This window comes from Oncorhynchus mykiss, chromosome 18 (assembly GCF_057628025.1).
Source record: "Oncorhynchus mykiss isolate SJ-2025 chromosome 18, ASM5762802v1, whole genome shotgun sequence".
Classification (NCBI taxonomy): domain Eukaryota; kingdom Metazoa; phylum Chordata; class Actinopteri; order Salmoniformes; family Salmonidae; genus Oncorhynchus; species Oncorhynchus mykiss.
The window spans coordinates 13,395,001-13,414,717 of NC_143039.1; the positions used below are offsets into that span (position 1 = coordinate 13,395,001).

The window sequence follows — 19,717 nt, forward strand, 5'->3', positions numbered from 1 at the left end:
CCTGTAAACACACAGTCCAGTTCAAAGTGAATGATGACAGGTCTTACTGCCTGTAAACACACAGTCCAGTTCAAAGTGAATGATGACAGGTCCTACTGCCTGTAAACACACAGTCCAGTTCATAGTGAATGATGACAGGTCCTACTGCCTGTAAACACACAGTCTAGTTCATAGTGAATGATGACAGGTCCTACAGCCTGTAGACACACAGTCCAGTTCATAGTGAATGATGACAGGTCCTACTGCCTGTAAACACACAGTCCAGTTCATAGTGAATGATGACAGGTCCTACTGCCTGTAAACACACAGTCCAGTTCAAAGTGAATGATGACAGGTCCTACTGCCTGTAAACACACAGTCCAGTTCAAAGTGAATGATGACAGGTCCTACTGCCTGTAAACACACAGTCCAGTTCAAAGTGAATGATGACAGGTCTTACTGCCTGTAAACACACAGTCCAGTTCAAAGTGAATGATGACAGGTCCTACTGCCTGTAAACACACAGTCCAGTTCATAGTGAATGATGACAGGTCCTACTGCCTGTAAACACACAGTCTAGTTCATAGTGAATGATGACAGGTCCTACAGCCTGTAGACACACAGTCCAGTTCATAGTGAATGATGACAGGTCCTACTGCCTGTAAACACACAGTCCAGTTCATAGTGAATGATGACAGGTCCTACTGCCTGTAAACACACAGTCCAGTTCATAGTGAATGATGACAGGTCCTACTGCCTGTAAACACACAGTCCAGTTCATAGTGAATGATGACAGGTCCTACTGCCTGTAAACACACAGTCCAGTTCATAGTGAATGATGACAGGTCCTACTGCCTGTAAACACACAGTCCAGTTCATAGTGAATGATGACAGGTCCTTTGTTTTTAACAATTCTCCCCAATTTCGTGGTCTCATCGCTGCAACTCCCGTACGGACTCGGGAGAGGCGAAGGTCAAGAGCCGTGCGTCCTCCAAAACACAACCCAGCCAAGCCGCACTGCTTCTTGACACAATGACAACTTAACCCGCAAGTGATGGGTCAAGGACATCCCTGCCGGCCAAACCCTCCCCTAACCCGGACGATGCTGGGCCAAACCCTCCCCTAACCCGGACGATGCTGGGCCAAACCCTCCCCTAACCCGGACGACGCTGGGCCAAACCCTCCCCTAACCCGGACGACGCTGGGCCAAACCCTCCCCTAACCCGGACGACGCTGGGCCAAACCCTCCCCTAACCCGGACGACGCTGGGCCAAACCCTCCCCTAACCCGGACGATGCTGGGCCAAACCCTCCCCGCTGGACCAAACCCTCTCCTAACCCGGACGACGCTGGGCCAAACCCTCCCCTAACCCGGACGATGCTGGGCTAAACCCTCCCCTAACCCGGACGACGCTGGGCCAATTGTGCGCCGCCCCATGAGTCTCCCGGTCGCGGCCGGTTGCGACACAGCCTGGACTCGAACCAGGATCTCTAGTGGCACAGCTAGCACTGTGATGCAGTGCCTTAGACCCCTGCACCACTCGGGAGGCCCTGGCAGGCCCTTGTGGCAAATGGCTTGTTTACATAAATCAATCAATCAAATGTATTTATAAAGCCCTTTTTACATAAGTATTCAGACCCTTTGCTATGAGACTCGAAATTGAGCTCAGGTGCATCCTGTTTCCATTGATCATCCTTGAGATGTTTCTACAACTTGATTGGAATCCACCTGTGGTAAATTCAATTGATTGGACATGACTTGGAAAGGCACACACCGGTCTATAAGTCCCACAGTTGACAGTGTATGTCAGAGCAAAAACCAAGCCATGAGGTCGAAGGAATTGTTCGTAGAGCTCCGAGACAGGATTGTGTTGAGGCACAGATCTGGTGAAGGGTAGCAAAAAGTGTCTGCAGCAATGAAGGTCCCCAAGAACACAGTGGCCTCCATCATTCTTAAATGGAAGAAGTTTGGAACCACCAAGACTCTTCCTAGAGCTGCCTGTTATCTGTTCCTTCATCTCACAGCACTTTTCTCAGTCTGGTCCTGTCTTTTGGACGGTCTGATGACACAGTATATATACATAGTATCCTAGTAGTATACAGTATATATACATAGTATCCTAGTATTATACAGTATATATACATAGTATCCTAGTAGTATACAGTATATATACATAGTATCCTAGTAGTATACAGTATATATACATAGTATCCTAGTAGTATACAGTATATATACATAGTATCCTAGTAGTATACAGTATACATAGTATCCTAGTAGTATACAGTATACATAGTATCCTAGTAGTATACAGTATACATAGTATCCTAGTAGTATACAGTATACATAGTATCCTAGTAGTATACAGTATACATAGTATCCTAGTAGTATACAGTATATATACATAGTATCCTAGTAGTATACAGTATACATAGTATCCTAGTAGTATACAGTATATATACATAGTATACTAGTAGTATACAGTATACATAGTATCCTAGTAGTATACAGTATACATAGTATCCTAGTAGTATACAGTATACATAGTATCCTAGTAGTATACAGTATACATAGTATCCTAGTAGTATACAGTATACATAGTATCCTAGTAGTATACAGTATACATAGTATCCTAGTAGTATACAGTATATATACATAGTATCCTAGTAGTATACAGTATATATACATAGTATACTGTAGCTACAGCAGAGTTACTTGTTCCATTCCTACCTTAAAAGGAAACGAGAGGTTTCTTCACCAGCGTCAATAATCCACAGTAATACAGACGTGAAATGTAAACAACTGCATCCCGATGAGATTCGGTTTCATGTGGCGATATTCAGATGAACATTGTCTTTGTGCATCTACATTGCTTGCTGTTTGGGGTTTTAGGCTGGGCTTCTGTACAGCCCTTTGGGACATCAGCTGATGTAAAAAGGGCTTTATAAATACATTTGATTGATTGATTGATTGATTGATTGATTGATTGAGTGTCTGTTTGTATCATATCTGCAAAGTAGTTAAAACACTGTCAGTTCCACTTTAAGGCTGTGGTAAAAGTAGTGCACTATCTAGGGTAAAGGGGGCTGTTTGGGAGGCAACCTAGAATTCTGTAGCTTGTCTTGTCTCAGAGTGAAGGGATGTTAGTGTTATTATGGGATGTTCAATCGGTCTTAACTGGGCTGTCGTCACAGGCTGTCAGACCAGAGCACCCACAATGCCGGGCAGGGCGAGTGCTCAGATAGATTGGTCTGATTTGACTGTTGCCATGTGAATAACGACAGAGCGGTGACGGGGACAGTTCGCCACGGAGACCAGAGACCAGAGTTCCATCTGATTGTTTCTACAACGTTTCATTACCGGAGTCAGCCTGAGCAGAGGGTGTGTGTGTGTGTGTGTGTGTGTGTGCGTGCGTGTGTGTGAGTGTGAGTGTGCGTGTGCGTGTGTGTGTGTGTGCGTGTGCGTGTGTACTGACTATGAACTCAGCCGCGATGATTCCGTCCACGATGGCACAGAAGAAGGAAGCGATGACTCCCATACTGATGAAGATGATGGCTGCCATGAGCTGCAGGAGGAAGAGAGCGAGAGGAGAAGAAGGAGGAGGGGGGAGAAGGAGAGGAAGAGAGGAAGAAGAGGAGGTAAGGAGGAGAAGCGAGGAGGTTAAGGAGAGGAGGAGAGGGAGAGAAGGAGAGAAGTAGAATTAGTAAGTGTAATGCACATAGCACACCCCGACACACAAACACAGCCAGTGTCCCAGTCAGTGCCCTTGCCTCAGATGATTGTGTTGCCTGGATGAGGACTGGGGTACTAAAGGAAATGTACAGCTCTCTGCTTCCTGCCTCGTCAGGCAGAGGTACTTTATGGGTTGTTTAGTGTCCTCCAATCAGAGTGGGCCAAAGGGACGACCCTTCTACACAGGGAAGGTCAATCTCATTCCCCCGATCTGATTCACCAACACACACACCTTAACACAGTCTCTCTCTCATACACACACGTCACATACTCATCCACGCACGCACGTACCCACACACACACAAGCACACACACCTTTTCACAATCTCTTCTCACACACACACACACAAACATGTTCACAAACTCACATACTCTGACAAACACACACATCCTATGAAGACACATCCTAAACTCAGTTAAATCAATACAGCGTCGTTCCATTGACAGGGAGAAAACCATTCATGTTATAAACCCAGTCAGCTGGAAATGAGGGTTTTCTAATCAAGGCCTGTTCATGTGAACATGACTGGTGGTCATTTTAATTCTTCAGCTCACTGAGTCACCATGATGGAGTGTGTGTGAGAGCACGTTTCTCTCTCTCACACACACTCACACACACACACACACACACACACACACACACACACACACACACACACACACACACACACACACACACACACACACACACACACACACACACACACACACACACACACACACACACAGACACACAGACACACACTGCCCATCCAACCCAAGCAGACCCGATCACAGATGGGTGTTCATCAAGTTGATATTGTAAAGCGTTTTAACTGCCTCCCAATCCCTCCTAGCAGACTGGTGCTGGGCTGATGGCCGTGTGCTTTTCCTGTACCTCCTTACTGCCCTGGCCCAGCTTTCATCCCTCCCTGCCGTGACACTCTCTATCAATGGAGATACACATGTTCCTCAAGACTCTCTTTTTACACAAGGTGAAAATCTGAATCCAACAGAAGCCTCAATACACACAAAGTCCTCTACTCCTCTCATATCCCATCTCTCCTCCTCTCATCTCCTCTCATATCCCATCTCTCCTCCTCTCCCCTCCTCTCTTAACCCATCTCTACTCCTCTCTTAACCCATCTCCCCTCCTCTCTTAACCCATCTCTACTCCTCTCTTAACCCATCTCTACTCCTCTCTTAACCCATCTCTCCTCCTCTCTTAACCCATCTCTCCCCATATCTTAACCCATCTCTACTCCTCTCTTAACCCATCTCTCCTCCTCTCCCCTCCTCTCTTAACCCATCTCTCCCCCTCTCTTAACCCATCTCTCCCCCTCTCTTAACCCATCTCTCCTCCTCTCCCCTCCTCTCTTAACCCATCTCTACTCCTCTCTTAACCCATCTCTCCTCCTCTCCCCTCCTCTCTTAACCCATCTCTCCCCCTCTCTTAACCCATCTCTACTCCTCTCTTAACCCATCTCTCCTCCTCTCCCCTCCTCTCTTAACCCATCTCTCCCCCTCTCTTAACCCATCTCTCCCCCTCTCTTAACCCATCTCTCCCCCTCTCTTAACACATCTCCTCTCCTCTTAACACATCTCTCCTCCTCTCCTCTCCCATCTCTCCTCCTCTCCTCTCCCATCTCTCCTCCTCTCCTCTCCCATCTATCCTCCTCTCCTCTCCCATCTCTCCTCCTCTCCTCTCCCATCTCTCCTCCTCTCCTCTCCCATCTCTCCTCCTCTCCTCTCCAATCTCTCCTCCTCTCCTCTCCCATCTCTCCTCCTCTCCTCTTAACACATCTCTCCTCCTCTCCTATCCCATCTCCCCTCCTCTCCTCTCCCATCTCTCCTCCTCTCCTCTCCCATCTCTCCTCCTCTCCTCTCCCATCTCTCCTCCTCTCCTCTCCCATCTCTCCTCCTCTCCTCTTAACACATCTCTCCCCCTCTCCTCTCCCATCTCTCCTCCTCTCCTCTCCCATCTCTCCTCCTCTCCTCTCCCATCTCTCCCCCTCTCTTAAGCCATCTCTCCTCCTCTCCTCTCCCATCTCTCCCCCTCTCTTAACACATCTCCTCTCCTCTTAACACATCTCTCCTCCTCTCCTCTCCCATCTCTCCTCCTCTCCTCTCCCATCTCTCCTCCTCTCCTCTCCCATCTCTCCTCCTCTCCTCTCCCATCTCTCCTCCTCTCCTCTCCCATCTCTCCTCCTCTCCTCTCCCATCTCTCCTCCTCTCCTCTCCTCTCCCATCTCTCCTCCTCTCCTCTTAACACATCTCTCCTCCTCTCCTCTCCCATCTCTCCTCCTCTCCTCTCCCATCTCTCCTCCTCTCCTCTCCCATCTCTCCTCCTCTCCTCTCCTCTCCCATCTCTCCTCCTCTCCTCTTAACACATCTCTCCTCCTCTCCTCTCCCATCTCTCCTCCTCTCCTCTTAACACATCTCTCCTCCTCTCCTCTCCCATCTCTCTTCCTCGGTCCAGTGTAGTTCATTAGCAGTTTAAATGACTGCTGTTTTATGGGCTGCAGAAGGAGAGGTCCCTGCCCGGCACAGAACAGTGTGTAGCAGGAGATGACAATGGGCCCTGACAACAGCATTAGTTCACTTTACCTAAAGCACCAGCTGCCAGCTCGTAAAAACCCACTCCCTCACACACTTTCGAGAGAGAGAGAGAGAGAGAGAGAGAGAGAGAGAGAGAGGGAGAGGGACAGAGAGAGATAAAGACAGACAGAGAAAGGGGGGCAGATGAACGAAGGAGACAAAGATAGACATAAAGAGAGAATGAGAGAGAATGAGATACAATGAGAGATAAAGAGAGAGGGGGAGAGAGAGATACAACGACAGATAGAGAGAGAGAGAGATACAACGACAGATAGAGAGAGAGAGAGGATCTACAATGTTAGGTAACAGCTCCTAATGACCATCTGAAGGTGGAGAGGATCACTGCGGAGCGGACAGTAATCAACGGCCAGAGGCGGGCGGCCACCATGATTATCAGCTGCTGGACACACCACGGCCCTCTGGGTAAAATACGACCCTTAACTGGCCACCGCCCGAGCCACAAGGTTACCGGGAGGACGACACACACAGTATGAAATACACCCTCAAACTACCGGGAGGACAACAGTCTCTGAAACAGACCTCTTAACTTCCTCTAGTGTCAGAGGATCCAGGCCTGACAACACCAACGAACAGGTCTATTGAAACTAACTGTTGTTCTTGTTCAGGTAACAGAGTAGAGTTCCTTCAATCACAACCCTCCAAACAGTCACTTCCTTTCAGTTAGAGGTTATAGATGTCACAGGTCTCTGAGTTCCAGGAAGTGACACAGTGTCACCTGACTCTGGTCTGTGGTGTTGAAACTGCAGGGTGATACGGCTTGTTGCTCTCTAATGAGCCAACCTGATCATCCCGATCTGCTATCACTTTACTACTGATACTAACATAGAGGTGTGAGAGAGAGAGAGAGAGAGGGGGGGAGAGAGAGAGAGAGTGAGAGAGAGAGAGAGAGAGAGAGGGAGAGAGGGGGAGAGGGAGAGAGAGAGAGAGATAGAGAGAGAGAGAGAGAGAGAGAGAGAGAGAGAGAGAGGGGTTCTTAGTTATGGACACTGCAGCTCAGTGAGTGTGCCAGCCAGCAGCTATGTTGTCATTACATTTTAAGGCTGTAAACTGGGGACAGGGAGCCATGTTGGGCAGGGGGGAGGAGGGGAGGCAGGGGGGAGGAGTGAAAGTTGAGGGTGTGTGAGGGGTTGGCACAGTGGCACCTCTTGTGCAGAGCAACTATAAGCCCAGTAGTATGTATTCTGAGGTAACGTCAAGCTGGCCTCTACACCTGCTGACAGTCACCAGTGAAAAGAAAAGGTAGCTTTGGATCCAGTATTACAGTTCCTGTGTAACCTACAATGGATCCAGTATTACAGTTCCTGTGTAACCTACAATGGATCCAGTATTACAGTTCCTGTGTAACCTACAATGGATCCAGTATACAGTTCCTGTGTAACCTACAATAGATCCAGTATTACAGTTCCTGTGTAACCTACAATGGATCCAGTATACAGTCCCTGTGTAACCTACAATGGATCCAGTATTACAGTTCCTGTGTAACCTACAATGGATCCAGTATACAGTCCCTGTGTAACCTACAATGGATCCAGTATTACAGTTCCTGTGTAACCTACAATGGATCCAGTATACAGTTCCTGTGTAACCTACAATAGATCCAGTATTACAGTTCCTGTGTAACCTACAATGGATCCAGTATTACAGTTCCTGTGTAACCTACAATGGATCCAGTATTACAGTTCCTGTGTAACCTACAATAGATCCAGTATTACAGTTCCTGTGTAACCTACAATGGATCCAGTATTACAGTTCCTGTGTAACCTACAATGGATCCAGTATACAGTTCCTGTGTAACCTACAATGGATCCAGTATACAGTTCCTGTGTAACCTACAATGGATCCAGTATTACAGTTCCTGTGTAACCTACAATGGATCCAGTATACAGTTCCTGTGTAACCTACAATGGATCCAGTATACAGTTCCTGTGTAACCTACAATGGATCCAGTATACAGTTCCTGTGTAACCTACCATAGATCCAGTATACAGTTCCTGTGTAACCTACAATGGATCCAGTATACAGTTCCTCTGTAACCTACCATAGATCCAGTATATAGTTCCTGTGTAACCTACAATAGATCCAGTATTACAGTTCCTGTGTAACCTACAATGGATCCAGTATACAGTCCCTCTGTAACCTACAATGGATCCAGTATACAGTTCCTGTATAACCTACAATGGATCCAGTATTACAGTTCCTGTGTAACCTACAATGGATCCAGTATACAGTTCCTCTGTAACCTACAATGGATCCAGTATACAGTTCCTGTATAACCTACAATGGATCCAGTATTACAGTTCCTCTGTAACCTACAATGGATCCAGTATTACAGTTCCTCTGTAACCTACAATGGATCCAGTATTACAGTTCCTCTGTAACCTACAATGGATCCAGTATTACAGTTCCTGTGTAACCTACAATGGATCCAGTATTACAGTTCCTGTATAACCTACAATGGATCCAGTATTACAGTTCCTGTATAACCTACAATGGATCCAGTATTACAGTTCCTGTGTAACCTACAATGGATCCAGTATTACAGTTCCTCTGTAACCTACAATGGATCCAGTATTACAGTTCCTGTGTAACCTACAATGGATCCAGTATACAGTTCCTGTGTAACCTACAATAGATCCAGTATACAGTTCCTGTGTAACCTACCATAGATCCAGTATTACAGTTCCTCTGTAACCTACAATGGATCCAGTATACAGTTCCTGTGTAACCTACAATGGATCCAGTATACAGTTCCTGTGTAACCTACAATGGATCCAGTATATAGTTCCTGTGTAACCTACAATGGATCCAGTATATAGTTCCTGTGTAACCTACAATGGATCCAGTATTACAGGTCCTTTGTAACCTACAATGGATCCAGTATACAGTTCCTGTGTAACCTACAATGGACCCAGTATTACAGTTCCTCTGTAACCTACAATGGATCCAGTATACAGTTCCTGTGTAACCTACAATGGATCCAGTATACAGTTCCTGTGTAACCTACAATAGATCCAGTATTACAGTTCCTCTGTAACCTACAATGGACCAGTATACAGTTCCTGTGTAACCTACAATAGATCCAGTATTACAGTTCCTCTGTAACCTACAATGGATCCAGTATACAGTTCCTGTGTAACCTACAATGGATCCAGTATTACAGTTCCTCTGTAACCTACAATGGATCCAGTATACAGTTCCTGTGTAACCTACAATGGATCCAGTATTACAGTTCCTCTGCAACCTACAATGGATCCAGTATACAGTGAGTTGTAGAGGAAGACATGGTGATCCAACCAGATACATGACACCAGACCTGTTAAATAAATGACTAACCTAGAAAGATCCAGGTACAGTCACTGATACCCAGGGGGCCGAGCGGTGCCTCCATGGCACACTGTGTCCCTTTCGGAGAGGTTCCTGTCGTCCTAATGCTTCATCCAATACTAACACAATTACCCGTGTTCTCACCCGAGCTCTAAGCCAATCACATTCCCTTCCCTGACCACACATCCAATCAGGTGCATTGACCAAGAACATTACAGTAGAACAGTAATCTAATTTGCCGAAGGCTCAGAAATGGCCCTCTGCTATAAACTCTTTTCTAAACTCATAACGTTGGTAACATAACCTGTGTATTGTTGATTTGATGTCCCATCAATAAGAAGGCAAGGTCATGACATCCCCATATTGTTACCTACTGTTCTGTGCCTTCATGTTTACAAATGCCAAAGGGGTAGACATGGGAATCGGGTTAGAGTTAGAGTAAGGGGTAAGGGTTAGGGGTTAGGGTTAATGTCAGGTTAGGGGTAAGGGTTAGGGGTTAGGGTTAATGTCAGGTTAGGGGTAAGGGTTAAGGTTAATATCAGGTTAGTGGTAAGGGTTAGGAGTAAGGGTTAGGGGTTAGGGTTAATGTCAGGTTAGGGGTAAGGGTTAGGAGTAAGGGTTAGGGGTTAGGGTTAATGTCAGGTTAGGGGTTAGGGTTAATATCAGGTTAGGGGTAAGGGTTAGGGGTAAGGGTTAGGGTTCATATCAGGTTAGGGGTAAGGGGTAGGGGTTAGGGATTAGGGTTAATGTCAGGTTAGGGGTAAGGGTTAGGGGTTAGGGTTAATGTCAGGTTAGGGGTAAGGGTTAGGGTTAATATCAGGTTAGGGGTAAGGGTTAGGGGTTAGGGTTAACGTCAGGTTAGGGGTTAGGGTTAATATCAGGTTAGGGGTAAGGGTTAGGGGTAACGTCAGGTTAGGGGTAAGGGTTAGGGGTAAGGGTTAGGAGTTAGGGGTAAGGGATTAGGGATTAGGGTTAATGTCAGGTTAGGGGTAAGGGTTAGGGGTTAGGGTTAATGTCAGGTTAGGGATAAGGGTTAGGGGTTAGGGTTAATGTCAGGTTAGGGGTAAGGGTTAGGGTTAATATCAGGTTAGGGGTAAGGGTTAGGGGTTAGGGATTAGGGTTAATGTCAGGTTAGGGGTAAGGGTTAGGGGTTAGGGTTAATGTCAGGTTAGGGGTAAGGGTTAGGGTTAATATCAGGTTAGGGGTAAGGGTTAGGGGTTAGGGTTAACGTCAGGTTAGGGGTTAGGGTTAATATCAGGTTAGGGGTAAGGGTTAGGGGTAACGTCAGGTTAGGGGTAAGGGTTAGGGGTAAGGGTTAGGAGTTAGGGGTAAGGGATTAGGGATTAGGGTTAATGTCAGGTTAGGGGTAAGGGTTAGGGGTTAGGGTTAATGTCAGGTTAGGGATAAGGGTTAGGGGTTAGGGTTAATGTCAGGTTAGGGGTAAGGGTTAGGGTTAATATCAGGTTAGGGGTAAGGGTTAGGGGTTAGGGTTAACGTCAGGTTAGGGGTTAGGGTTAATATCAGGTTAGGGGTAAGGGTTAGGGGTAACGTCAGGTTAGGGGTAAGGGTTAGGGGTAAGGGTTAGGAGTTAGGGGTAAGGGATTAGGGGTTATGGTTAATGTCAGGTTAGGGGTAAGGGTTAGAGGTAAGGGTTAGAGGTTAGGAGTTAGGGGTAAGGGATTAGGGGTTATGGTTAATGTCAGGTTAGGGGTAAGGGTTAGGGGTAAGGGATTAGGGGTAAGGGATTAGGGGTTAGAGTTAATGTCAGGTTAGGGGTAAGGGTTAGGGGTAAGGGATTAGGGGTAAGGGATTAGGGGTTAGGGTTAATGTCAGGTTAGGGGTAAGGGTTAGGGGTAAGGGTTAGGGATTAGGTTTATGTCAGGTTAGTGGTAAAGGTTCAGGGTTATCGTCATCTTAGGGTTAAGGGTCAGGGGTAAGGGTTAACTTCAGGTTAGGGTTAGGGGTAAGGATTAGGGGTAAAGGTTAGAGGTAAGGGTTAGGGGTAAGGGTTAATGTCAGGTTAGGGTTAGGGGTAAGGATTAGGGGTAAAGGTTAGGGGTAAGGGTCAGGGGTTAGGGTTAACGTCAGGTTAGGGTTAGGGGTAAGGGTTAGGTGTAAAGGTTAGGGGTAAGGGTTAGGTGTAAACGTTAGGGGTAAGGGTTGGGGGTAAGGGTTAACTTCAGGTTAGGGTTAGGGGTAAGGATTAGGGGTAAAGGTTAGAGGTAAGGGTTAGGGGTAAGGGTTAACGTCAGGTTAGGGGTAAGGATTAGGGGTAAAGGTTAGGGGTAAGGGTCAGGGGTTAGGGTTAACGTCAGGTTAGGGTTAGGGGTAAGGGTTAGGTGTAAAGGTTAGTGGTAAGGGTCAGGGTCAGGGGTAATGGTTAACGTCAGGTTAGGGTTAGGGGTAAAGGTTAGGGGTAAGGATTAGGGGTAAGGGTTAACGTCAGGTTAGGGTTAGGGGTAAGGGTTAGGTGTAAAGGTTAGGGGTAAGGGTTGGGGGTAAGGGTTAGTGGTAAGGGTCAGGGGTAAGGGTTAACGTCAGGTTAGGGGTAAGGGTTAGGTGTAAGGGTTAGGGGTAAGGGTTAAAGACTCACCATGGGTCTTCGATTCTCTAGCAAATTAATTCCAACAATCCCTAAGAACGCTCCGAAACTCAGCTGGAGAAAGAGAGAAAGAGGGCACTTTATTTACAGAGATTGTTGACTTTCCACTCAAGGAGAGAGTTCAGTCAGTTGTTATGGTGATAACTGTTGTGCTAGAGGAGAGAGTTCAGTCTGTTGTTATGGTGATAACTGTTGTGCTAGAGGAGAGAGTTCAGTCTGTTGTTATGTGTCACGCCCTGACCATAGTTTACTTTGTATTTTCTATGTTTTGATTGGTCAGGGTGTGATCTGGGTGGGCATTCTATGTTGGATGTCTTGTTTGTCTATTTCTATGTCTGGCCTGATATGGTTCTCAATCAGAGGCAGGTGTTAGTCATTGTCTCTGATTGGGAACCATATTTAGGTAGCCTGGGTTTCACTGTTTGGGTGTGGGTGATTGTTCCTGTCTATGTGTTTTCACCAGATAGGCTGTTTAGGTTTTCGTTACGTTTATTGTTTTTGTAGTGTTTGTGTTTAGTGTGGTTTTTCATTAAACATGAATCGCAATCTACACGCTGCATTTTGGTCCGACTCTCCTTCTCATACAGAAAACCGTTACAGAATCACCCACCACAAAAGGACCAAGCAGCGTGTCAACAGGCAGGAGCAGCGCGAGGAGAAGCGCAATAAGGATTTCTGGACATGGGAGGAAATCCTCGACGGGAGAGGACCCTGGGCTAAACCAGGGGAGTGTAGCCGCACTAAGGTGCAGCGGGAGAAGAAACAACAGGAACAGCCCAAAGAGGAGTACAGTATGGAGTATACTACTTGGGAGGAGATCGACAGGTGGGCGGCCGACCCAGGGAGAGTGCCGGAGCCCGCCTGGGATTCGCTGGAGCAGTGCGAGGAAGGTTACCGTAGAATGGAGGCGGTGAAAGCAGAGAGGCGCTGGTATGAGAAGGCAGCTCGGCGACGCGGATGGAAGCTTGAGAGGCAGCCCCAAAAATTTCTTGGGGGGGGGCTAACAGGGAGTATGGCTATGCCAGGTAGGAGACCTGGGCAGACTCCCTGTGCTTACCGGTGGGCTAGAGAGACCGGACAGGCACCGTGTTATGCAGTGGTGCGCACGGTGTCTCCAGTGCGGGTGCATAGCCCGGTGCGGTATATTCCAGCTCCGCGTGTCTGCCGGGCTAGATTGAGCGTCGAGCCTAATGCCATGAAGCCGGCTCTACGCAGCTGGTCCCCAGTGCGTCTCCTTGGGCCGGTTTACATGGCACCAGCCTTGCGCTCGGTGTCTCCGGTTCGCCTGCATAGTCCAGTGCGGGCTATTCCACCTCGCCGCACTGGCAGGGCGACCGTGAGCATTCAACCAGGGAAGGTTGGGCAGGCTCGGTGCTCAAGAGCTCCAGTGCGCCTGCACGGTCCGGTTTTTCCAGTACCACCTCCACACCCCAGCCCTCCGGTAGCAGCTCCCCGCACCAGGCTTCCTGTGCGTGTTCTCGGCCCAGTACCACCAGTGCCAGCACCACGCATCAGGCCTACAGTGCGCCTCGCCTGTCCAGCACTGTCGGAGCCCTCTACCTCTCCAGCGCTGTCGGAGTCTCCCGCCTGTTTAGCGCTGTTAGAGCCTGCCTTCTCTACAGCGCTGCCGGAGTCTCCCGCCTGTTCAGAACTGCCAGTTAGCATAGAGCTGCCAGTTAGCATAGAGCTGCCAGTTAGCATAGAGCTGCCAGTTAGCATAGAGCTGCCAGTCTGCAAGGAGCTGCCAGTCTGCAAGGAGCTGCCAGTCTGCAAGGAGCTGCCAGTCTGCATGGAGCTGCCAGTCTGCAAGGAGCCGCCAGAGCTGCCAGTCTGCAGGATGCCGCCAAAGCTGCCAGTCTGCAAGGAGCCGCCAGAGCTGCCAGTCTGCAAGGAGCCGCCAGAGCTGCCAGTTAGCATGGAGCAGCCAGGGCCGCCAGTCAGCATGGAGCAGCCAGGGCCGCCAGTCAGCATGGAGCAGCCAGGGCCGCCAGTCAGCATGGAGCAGCCAGGGCCGCCAGTCAGCATGGAGCAGCCAGTCAGCATGGAGCAGCCAGTCAGCATGGAGCAGCCAGAGCAACCAGTCAGCATGGAGCGGCCAGAGCTGCCAGTCAGCATGGAGCAGCCAGTCAGCATGGAGCAGCCAGAGCTGCCAGTCAGTATGGAGCAGCCAGTCAGCATGGAGCAGCCAGAGCTACCAGTCATCATGGAGCAGCCAGAGCAGTCTGCCAGCATGGAGCAGCCAGAGCTGTCAGTCAGCATGGAGCAGCCAGAGCAGCCAGTCTGTGTCGACCAGTCTCTTCCAGATCTGCCAGTCGTCCAGACTCTTCCAGATCTGCCAGTCGTCCAGACTCTTCCAGATCTGCCAGTCGTCCAGACTCTTCCAGATCTGCCAGTCGTCCAGACTCTTCCAGATCTGCCAGTCGACCAGACTCTTCCAGATCTGCCAGTCGACCAGACTCTTCCAGATCTGCCCGTCGTCCAGACTCTTCCAGATCTGCCCGTCGTCCAGACTCTTCCAGATCTGCCAGTCGTCCAGACTCTTCCAGATCTGCCAGTCGTCCAGACTCTTCCAGATCTGCCAGTCGTCCAGACTCTTCCAGATCTGCCAGTCGTCCAGACTCTTCCAGATCTGCCAGTCGTCCAGACTCTTCCAGATCTGCCAGTCGTCCAGACTCTTCCAGATCTGCCAGTCGACCAGACTCTTCCAGATCTGCCAGTCGACCAGACTCTTCCAGATCTGCCAGTCGGCCAGATTCTCCCAGATCTGCCAGTCGTCCAGATTCTCCCAGATTTGCCAGTCGTCCAGATTCTCCCAGATCCGCCAGTCAGCCAGGATCTTCCGGATCCGCCAGCCAGCCAGGATCTGCCGGATCTAACCACCTGCCTGAGCTTCTTCTCAGTGCTGAGCTTCTTCTCAGTGCTGAGCTTCCTCTCAGGGCTGAGCTACCCATCTGTCCCGAGTTACCTCTGTCCCGAGCTGTCCCTCTGTCCCATGTTATCATTGTGGTGGGTAACCTATTTAGGGACGTTTAGGAGGGGGATTAAAACTGTCATGGAGTGGGGTCCACGTCCAGCGCCAGAGCCGCCACCGCGGACAGATGCCCACCCAGACCCTCCCCTATAGGTTCAGGTTTTGCGGCCGGAGTCCGCACCTTGGGGGGGGGGTACTGTCACGCCCTGACCATAGTTTACTTTGTATTTTCTATGTTTTGATTGGTCAGGGTGTGATCTGGGTGGGCATTCTATGTTGGATGTCTTGTTTGTCTATTTCTATGTCTGGCCTGATATGGTTCTCAATCAGAGGCAGGTGTTAGTCATTGTCTCTGATTGGGAACCATATTTAGGTAGCCTGGGTTTCACTGTTTGGGTGTGGGTGATTGTTCCTGTCTATGTGTTTTCACCAGATAGGCTGTTTAGGTTTTCGTTACGTTTATTGTTTTTGTAGTGTTTGTGTTTAGTGTGGTTTTTCATTAAACATGAATCGCAATCTACACGCTGCATTTTGGTCCGACTCTCCTTCTCATACAGAAAACCGTTACATTATGGTGATAACTGTGATGCTAGAGGAGATAGTTCAGTCTGTTGTTATGGTGATAACTGTGGTGCTAGAGGAGAGTTCAGTCAGATGTTATGGTGATAACTGTTGTGCTAGAGGAGAGTTCAGTCAGTTGTTATTGTGATAACTGTGGTGCTAGAGGAGAGTTCAGACAGTTGTTATGGTGATAACTGTTGTGCTAGATAAGAGAGTTCAGTCAGTTGTTATGGTGATAACTGTGGTGCTAGAGGAGAGAGTTCAGTCTGCTGTTATGGTGATAACTGTGGTGCTAGAGGAGAGAGTTCAGTCTGTTGTTATGGTGATAACTGTGGTGCTAGAGGAGAGAGTTCAGTCAGTTGTTATGGTGATAACTGTGGTGCTAGAGGAGAGAGTTCAGTCTGCTGTTATGGTGATAACTGTTGTGCTAGAGGAGAGAGTTCAGTCTGTTGTTGTGATAACTGTTGTGCTAGAGGAGAGAGTTCAGTCTGCTGTTATGGTGATAACTGTGGTGCTAGAGGAGAGAGTTCAGTCTGTTGTTATGGTGATAACTGTGGTGCTAGAGGAGAGAGTTCAGTCAGTTGTTATGGTGATAACTGTGGTGCTAGAGGAGAGAGTTCAGTCTGCTGTTATGGTGATAACTGTTGTGCTAGAGGAGAGAGTTCAGTCTGCTGTTATGGTGATAACTGTGGTGCTAGAGGAGAGAGTTCAGTCAGTTGTTATGGTGATAACTGTGGTGCTAGAGGAGAGAGTTCAGTCTGTTGCTATGGTGATAACTGTGGTGCTAGAGGAGAGAGTTCAGTCAGTTGTTATGGTGATAACTGTTGTGCTAGAGGAGAGAGTTCAGTCAGTTGTTATGGTGATAACTGTGGTGCTAGAGGAGAGCGTTCAGTCAGTTGTTATGGTGATAACTGTGGTGCTAGAGGAGAGAGTTCAGTCAGTTGTTATGGTGATAACTGTGGTGCTAGAGGAGAGAGTTCAGTCTGCTGTTATGGTGATAACTGTGGTGCTAGAGGAGAGAGTTCAGTCTGTTGCTATGGTGATAACTGTGGTGCTAGAGGAGAGTTCAGTCAGTTGTTATGGTGATAACTGTTGTGCTAGATGAGAGAGCTCAGTCAGTTGTTATGGTGATAACTGTTGTGCTAGATAAGAGAGCTCAGTCTGTTGTTATGGTGATAACTGTTGTGCTAGATGAGAGAGCTCAGTCAGTTGTTATGGTGATAACTGTTGTGCTAGATGAGAGAGCTCAGTCAGTTGTTATGGTGATAACTGTTGTGCTAGATGGAGAGCTCAGTCAGTTGTTATGGTGATAACTGTGGTGCTAGAGGAGATAGTTCAGTCTGTTGTTATGGTGATAACTGTGCACATATTTTGACCAGAGTGGGCCCTGCATAGGAAATAGGGTGCCGTTTTGGATGCTGCCAGTGACTCACGGTGATGCCAGGGTAGTATCCAGCGACAGCCACGTTCCCGGTACGGGTGGCAGAGACCAGTCCCACCACCAGAACCACCACAGACAGAGACAACAGGGAGATGGTCACCCATAACGCTGTCCTCCGACGCTTCCTATACTGAGCTGGAGGGAGGGGAGAGACAGAGAGAGACAGAGAGACAGAGAGACAGAGACAGAGAGACACAGAGTGAGAGATAGGGAGATGAACCGCGAGAGAGACAGAGAGCGAGGGAGAGAGAGAGAGACAGAGAGACAGAGACAGACAGAGAGAGAGACAGAGCGTGTGAGAGAGAGAGAGAGAGACAGAGACAGAGACAGCGAGAGAGAGAGAGAGAGAGATAGAGACAGAGACAGAGAGACAGAGACAGAGAGACAGAGAGAGGAGAAAAGGAGATTATGAGAAATGCCATAATCAACTCCATGCTTATGATGTAGACAAACACACACTGAATTTGTCAATAGACCCTCATCCTTCTTGTCCACATAGAGTCATACATTAGAGACAGAAAGGCTCAAACAAACCTAACTAGGTTTGACTCAGGACAGCAACAACAACACAACACAACACATCCAGACAGACAGACATCCAGACAGACAGAACCTCTATCTGCACTTTCCATTTCACACTGTGTGCAATTCTCCATGCTGTAAACCTTCTGCTGATGATGCAGAGCAAGTTAAATACTTCATCATCTATTGGAGGCTATAAGCTGTGGGTGTCAGCATTACTGGATAAATTCATTATTTACATGAGATAAGGCAGATGCGGTGGTCAGAAACATTGGGTAATTGAATCATGACTTTACCTGTGGGGTCCAGGACATCTGTTGTTGTTTGTGGTGGTGGTTGTTGTGCCGTTGGCTGCTGCATTCTGCCGTAATTAAAGTCTTCAGGGTACTAGAATAACAAACGGCCTAGTAGCCTATCCCAAAGTTGGTTATGGGGTAGCCTAAAAACAGCATAAATCCACAGGCGAATGGACGATACACTCCTCTTCGTCTCTACAGTATCCTGCAAGAGGCAATGCTCTCCGCCTCTGTTTTACAGCGTCCTTCCTCCCCAGCGCGCCCTGCCAGGTGACGGTCTCCTCTACGCGCCAAACTAGGAATCCGTCACATCACCTGTCGCGCGGGACGGACAGATGGAGATCAATAATAACTCCAATGAAGAAGTGTCGAATCACGTGTAATAAAATAAGTCTCCCAAGTTTTCTCAGTAATGTTTTTGTCACCCAACACCGTCTGACGGTTGGGTTAGTTAGAAGATCCTCTCTCTGCCAACTTCGAGAACCGGACACCCTCTTCAACCGACGGCCTGTTACGAAAGATGCGCTGCAGCCACAGGACAAAGAAATATTCCTGCCTCTTTCTCACAATCGCCAGAGCCGTTGATGACGATGGCTTAGAGGTACCGTACATAATTTATGTATTTAATCAGTGCTGAATCGTTCGTGGAATATGGTAGATTCCGGTTAATTATTTATTTGGCAGTGACACTGAAAGTGTCTGGTGTTTAATCACGAAGATGACGTTAGGCTATCATTAGGTCCCATCCACATATGAGAAAGATCCAGAAACATTTCAATTTATTATACAGGTCACACATCTTGTTGATAGTCTTCGTCCAGTCGGGGACGGTCCGTTCCTGTCCCTGACACTGAGACAGTGAAGTAGGTCCACTGTTTTAACCAAAGGAGGCCTGGAAATACCAGCTGGGTCAAATGGACATCTCTAATAGGCTGTTGAAGTCTCATCAGCCGACCAACTGTAAACCATCTGTCGATGTGCCGTTGAGCAAGGCACTTAACCCTAATTGCTCATTTAAGTCGCCCTGGATAACAGCGTCTGCTAAATTACTAAAATGTAAATGTAGAATATATATATATATATATATATTTTTTTTACATATATATACAGTGGGGAGAACAAGTATTTGAGACACTGCCGATTTTGCAGGTTTTCCTACTTACAAAGCATGTAGAGGTCTGTAATTTTTATCAAGGTACACTTTAACTGTGAGAGACAGAATCTAAAACAAAAATCCAGAAAATCACATTGTATGATTTTTAAGTAATTAATTTGCTTTCACAAAAGGGGTCCCGGACACAACAAGTTTGAGAACCCCTGGTGAAGGCTACCGATGTGGGTTGTGTAATACCCATAGAACCCCATCTACCACCCATAAACCCAAACACCACCCATAAACCCATCCATCCTACACCACCCATAAACCCATCCTTCACCCATAATCCCACCCACCACCTATAAACCCATCCACCACCCATAAACCCATATACCACCCATCCACTACCCATAAACCCATCCACCACCCATAAACCCATCCACCATCCACCCACCACCTATAAAACCACCCACCACCCATAAACCCATCGACCACCCATAAGCCCATCTACCACCCATAAACCCATCCATCCATCCACCAACCATAAACCCAACCACCACCCATAAACCCAACCACCACCACCCATCCATTCATCCAC

General features: G+C 47.9%; 1 protein-coding gene across 1 annotated transcript in view; it reads right to left on the reverse strand.

The window, feature by feature from the left end:
* The window catches only part of tmem255b (transmembrane protein 255B), a 29,916-nt gene extending 11,829 nt beyond the window's left edge, over nt 1–18,087 (reverse strand). Inside the window, exons 1-4 of the mRNA XM_090209466.1 lie at nt 18,024–18,087; nt 17,198–17,340; nt 12,224–12,286; nt 3,452–3,541 (exon numbers count right to left, since the gene is read on the reverse strand). Coding sequence (XP_090065592.1) covers nt 3,452–3,541; nt 12,224–12,286; nt 17,198–17,340; nt 18,024–18,087 — 360 coding nt within the window. The remainder of the gene's footprint in view (nt 1–3,451; nt 3,542–12,223; nt 12,287–17,197; nt 17,341–18,023) is intronic.
* Between the last annotated feature and the right edge of the window lie 1,630 nt (nt 18,088–19,717).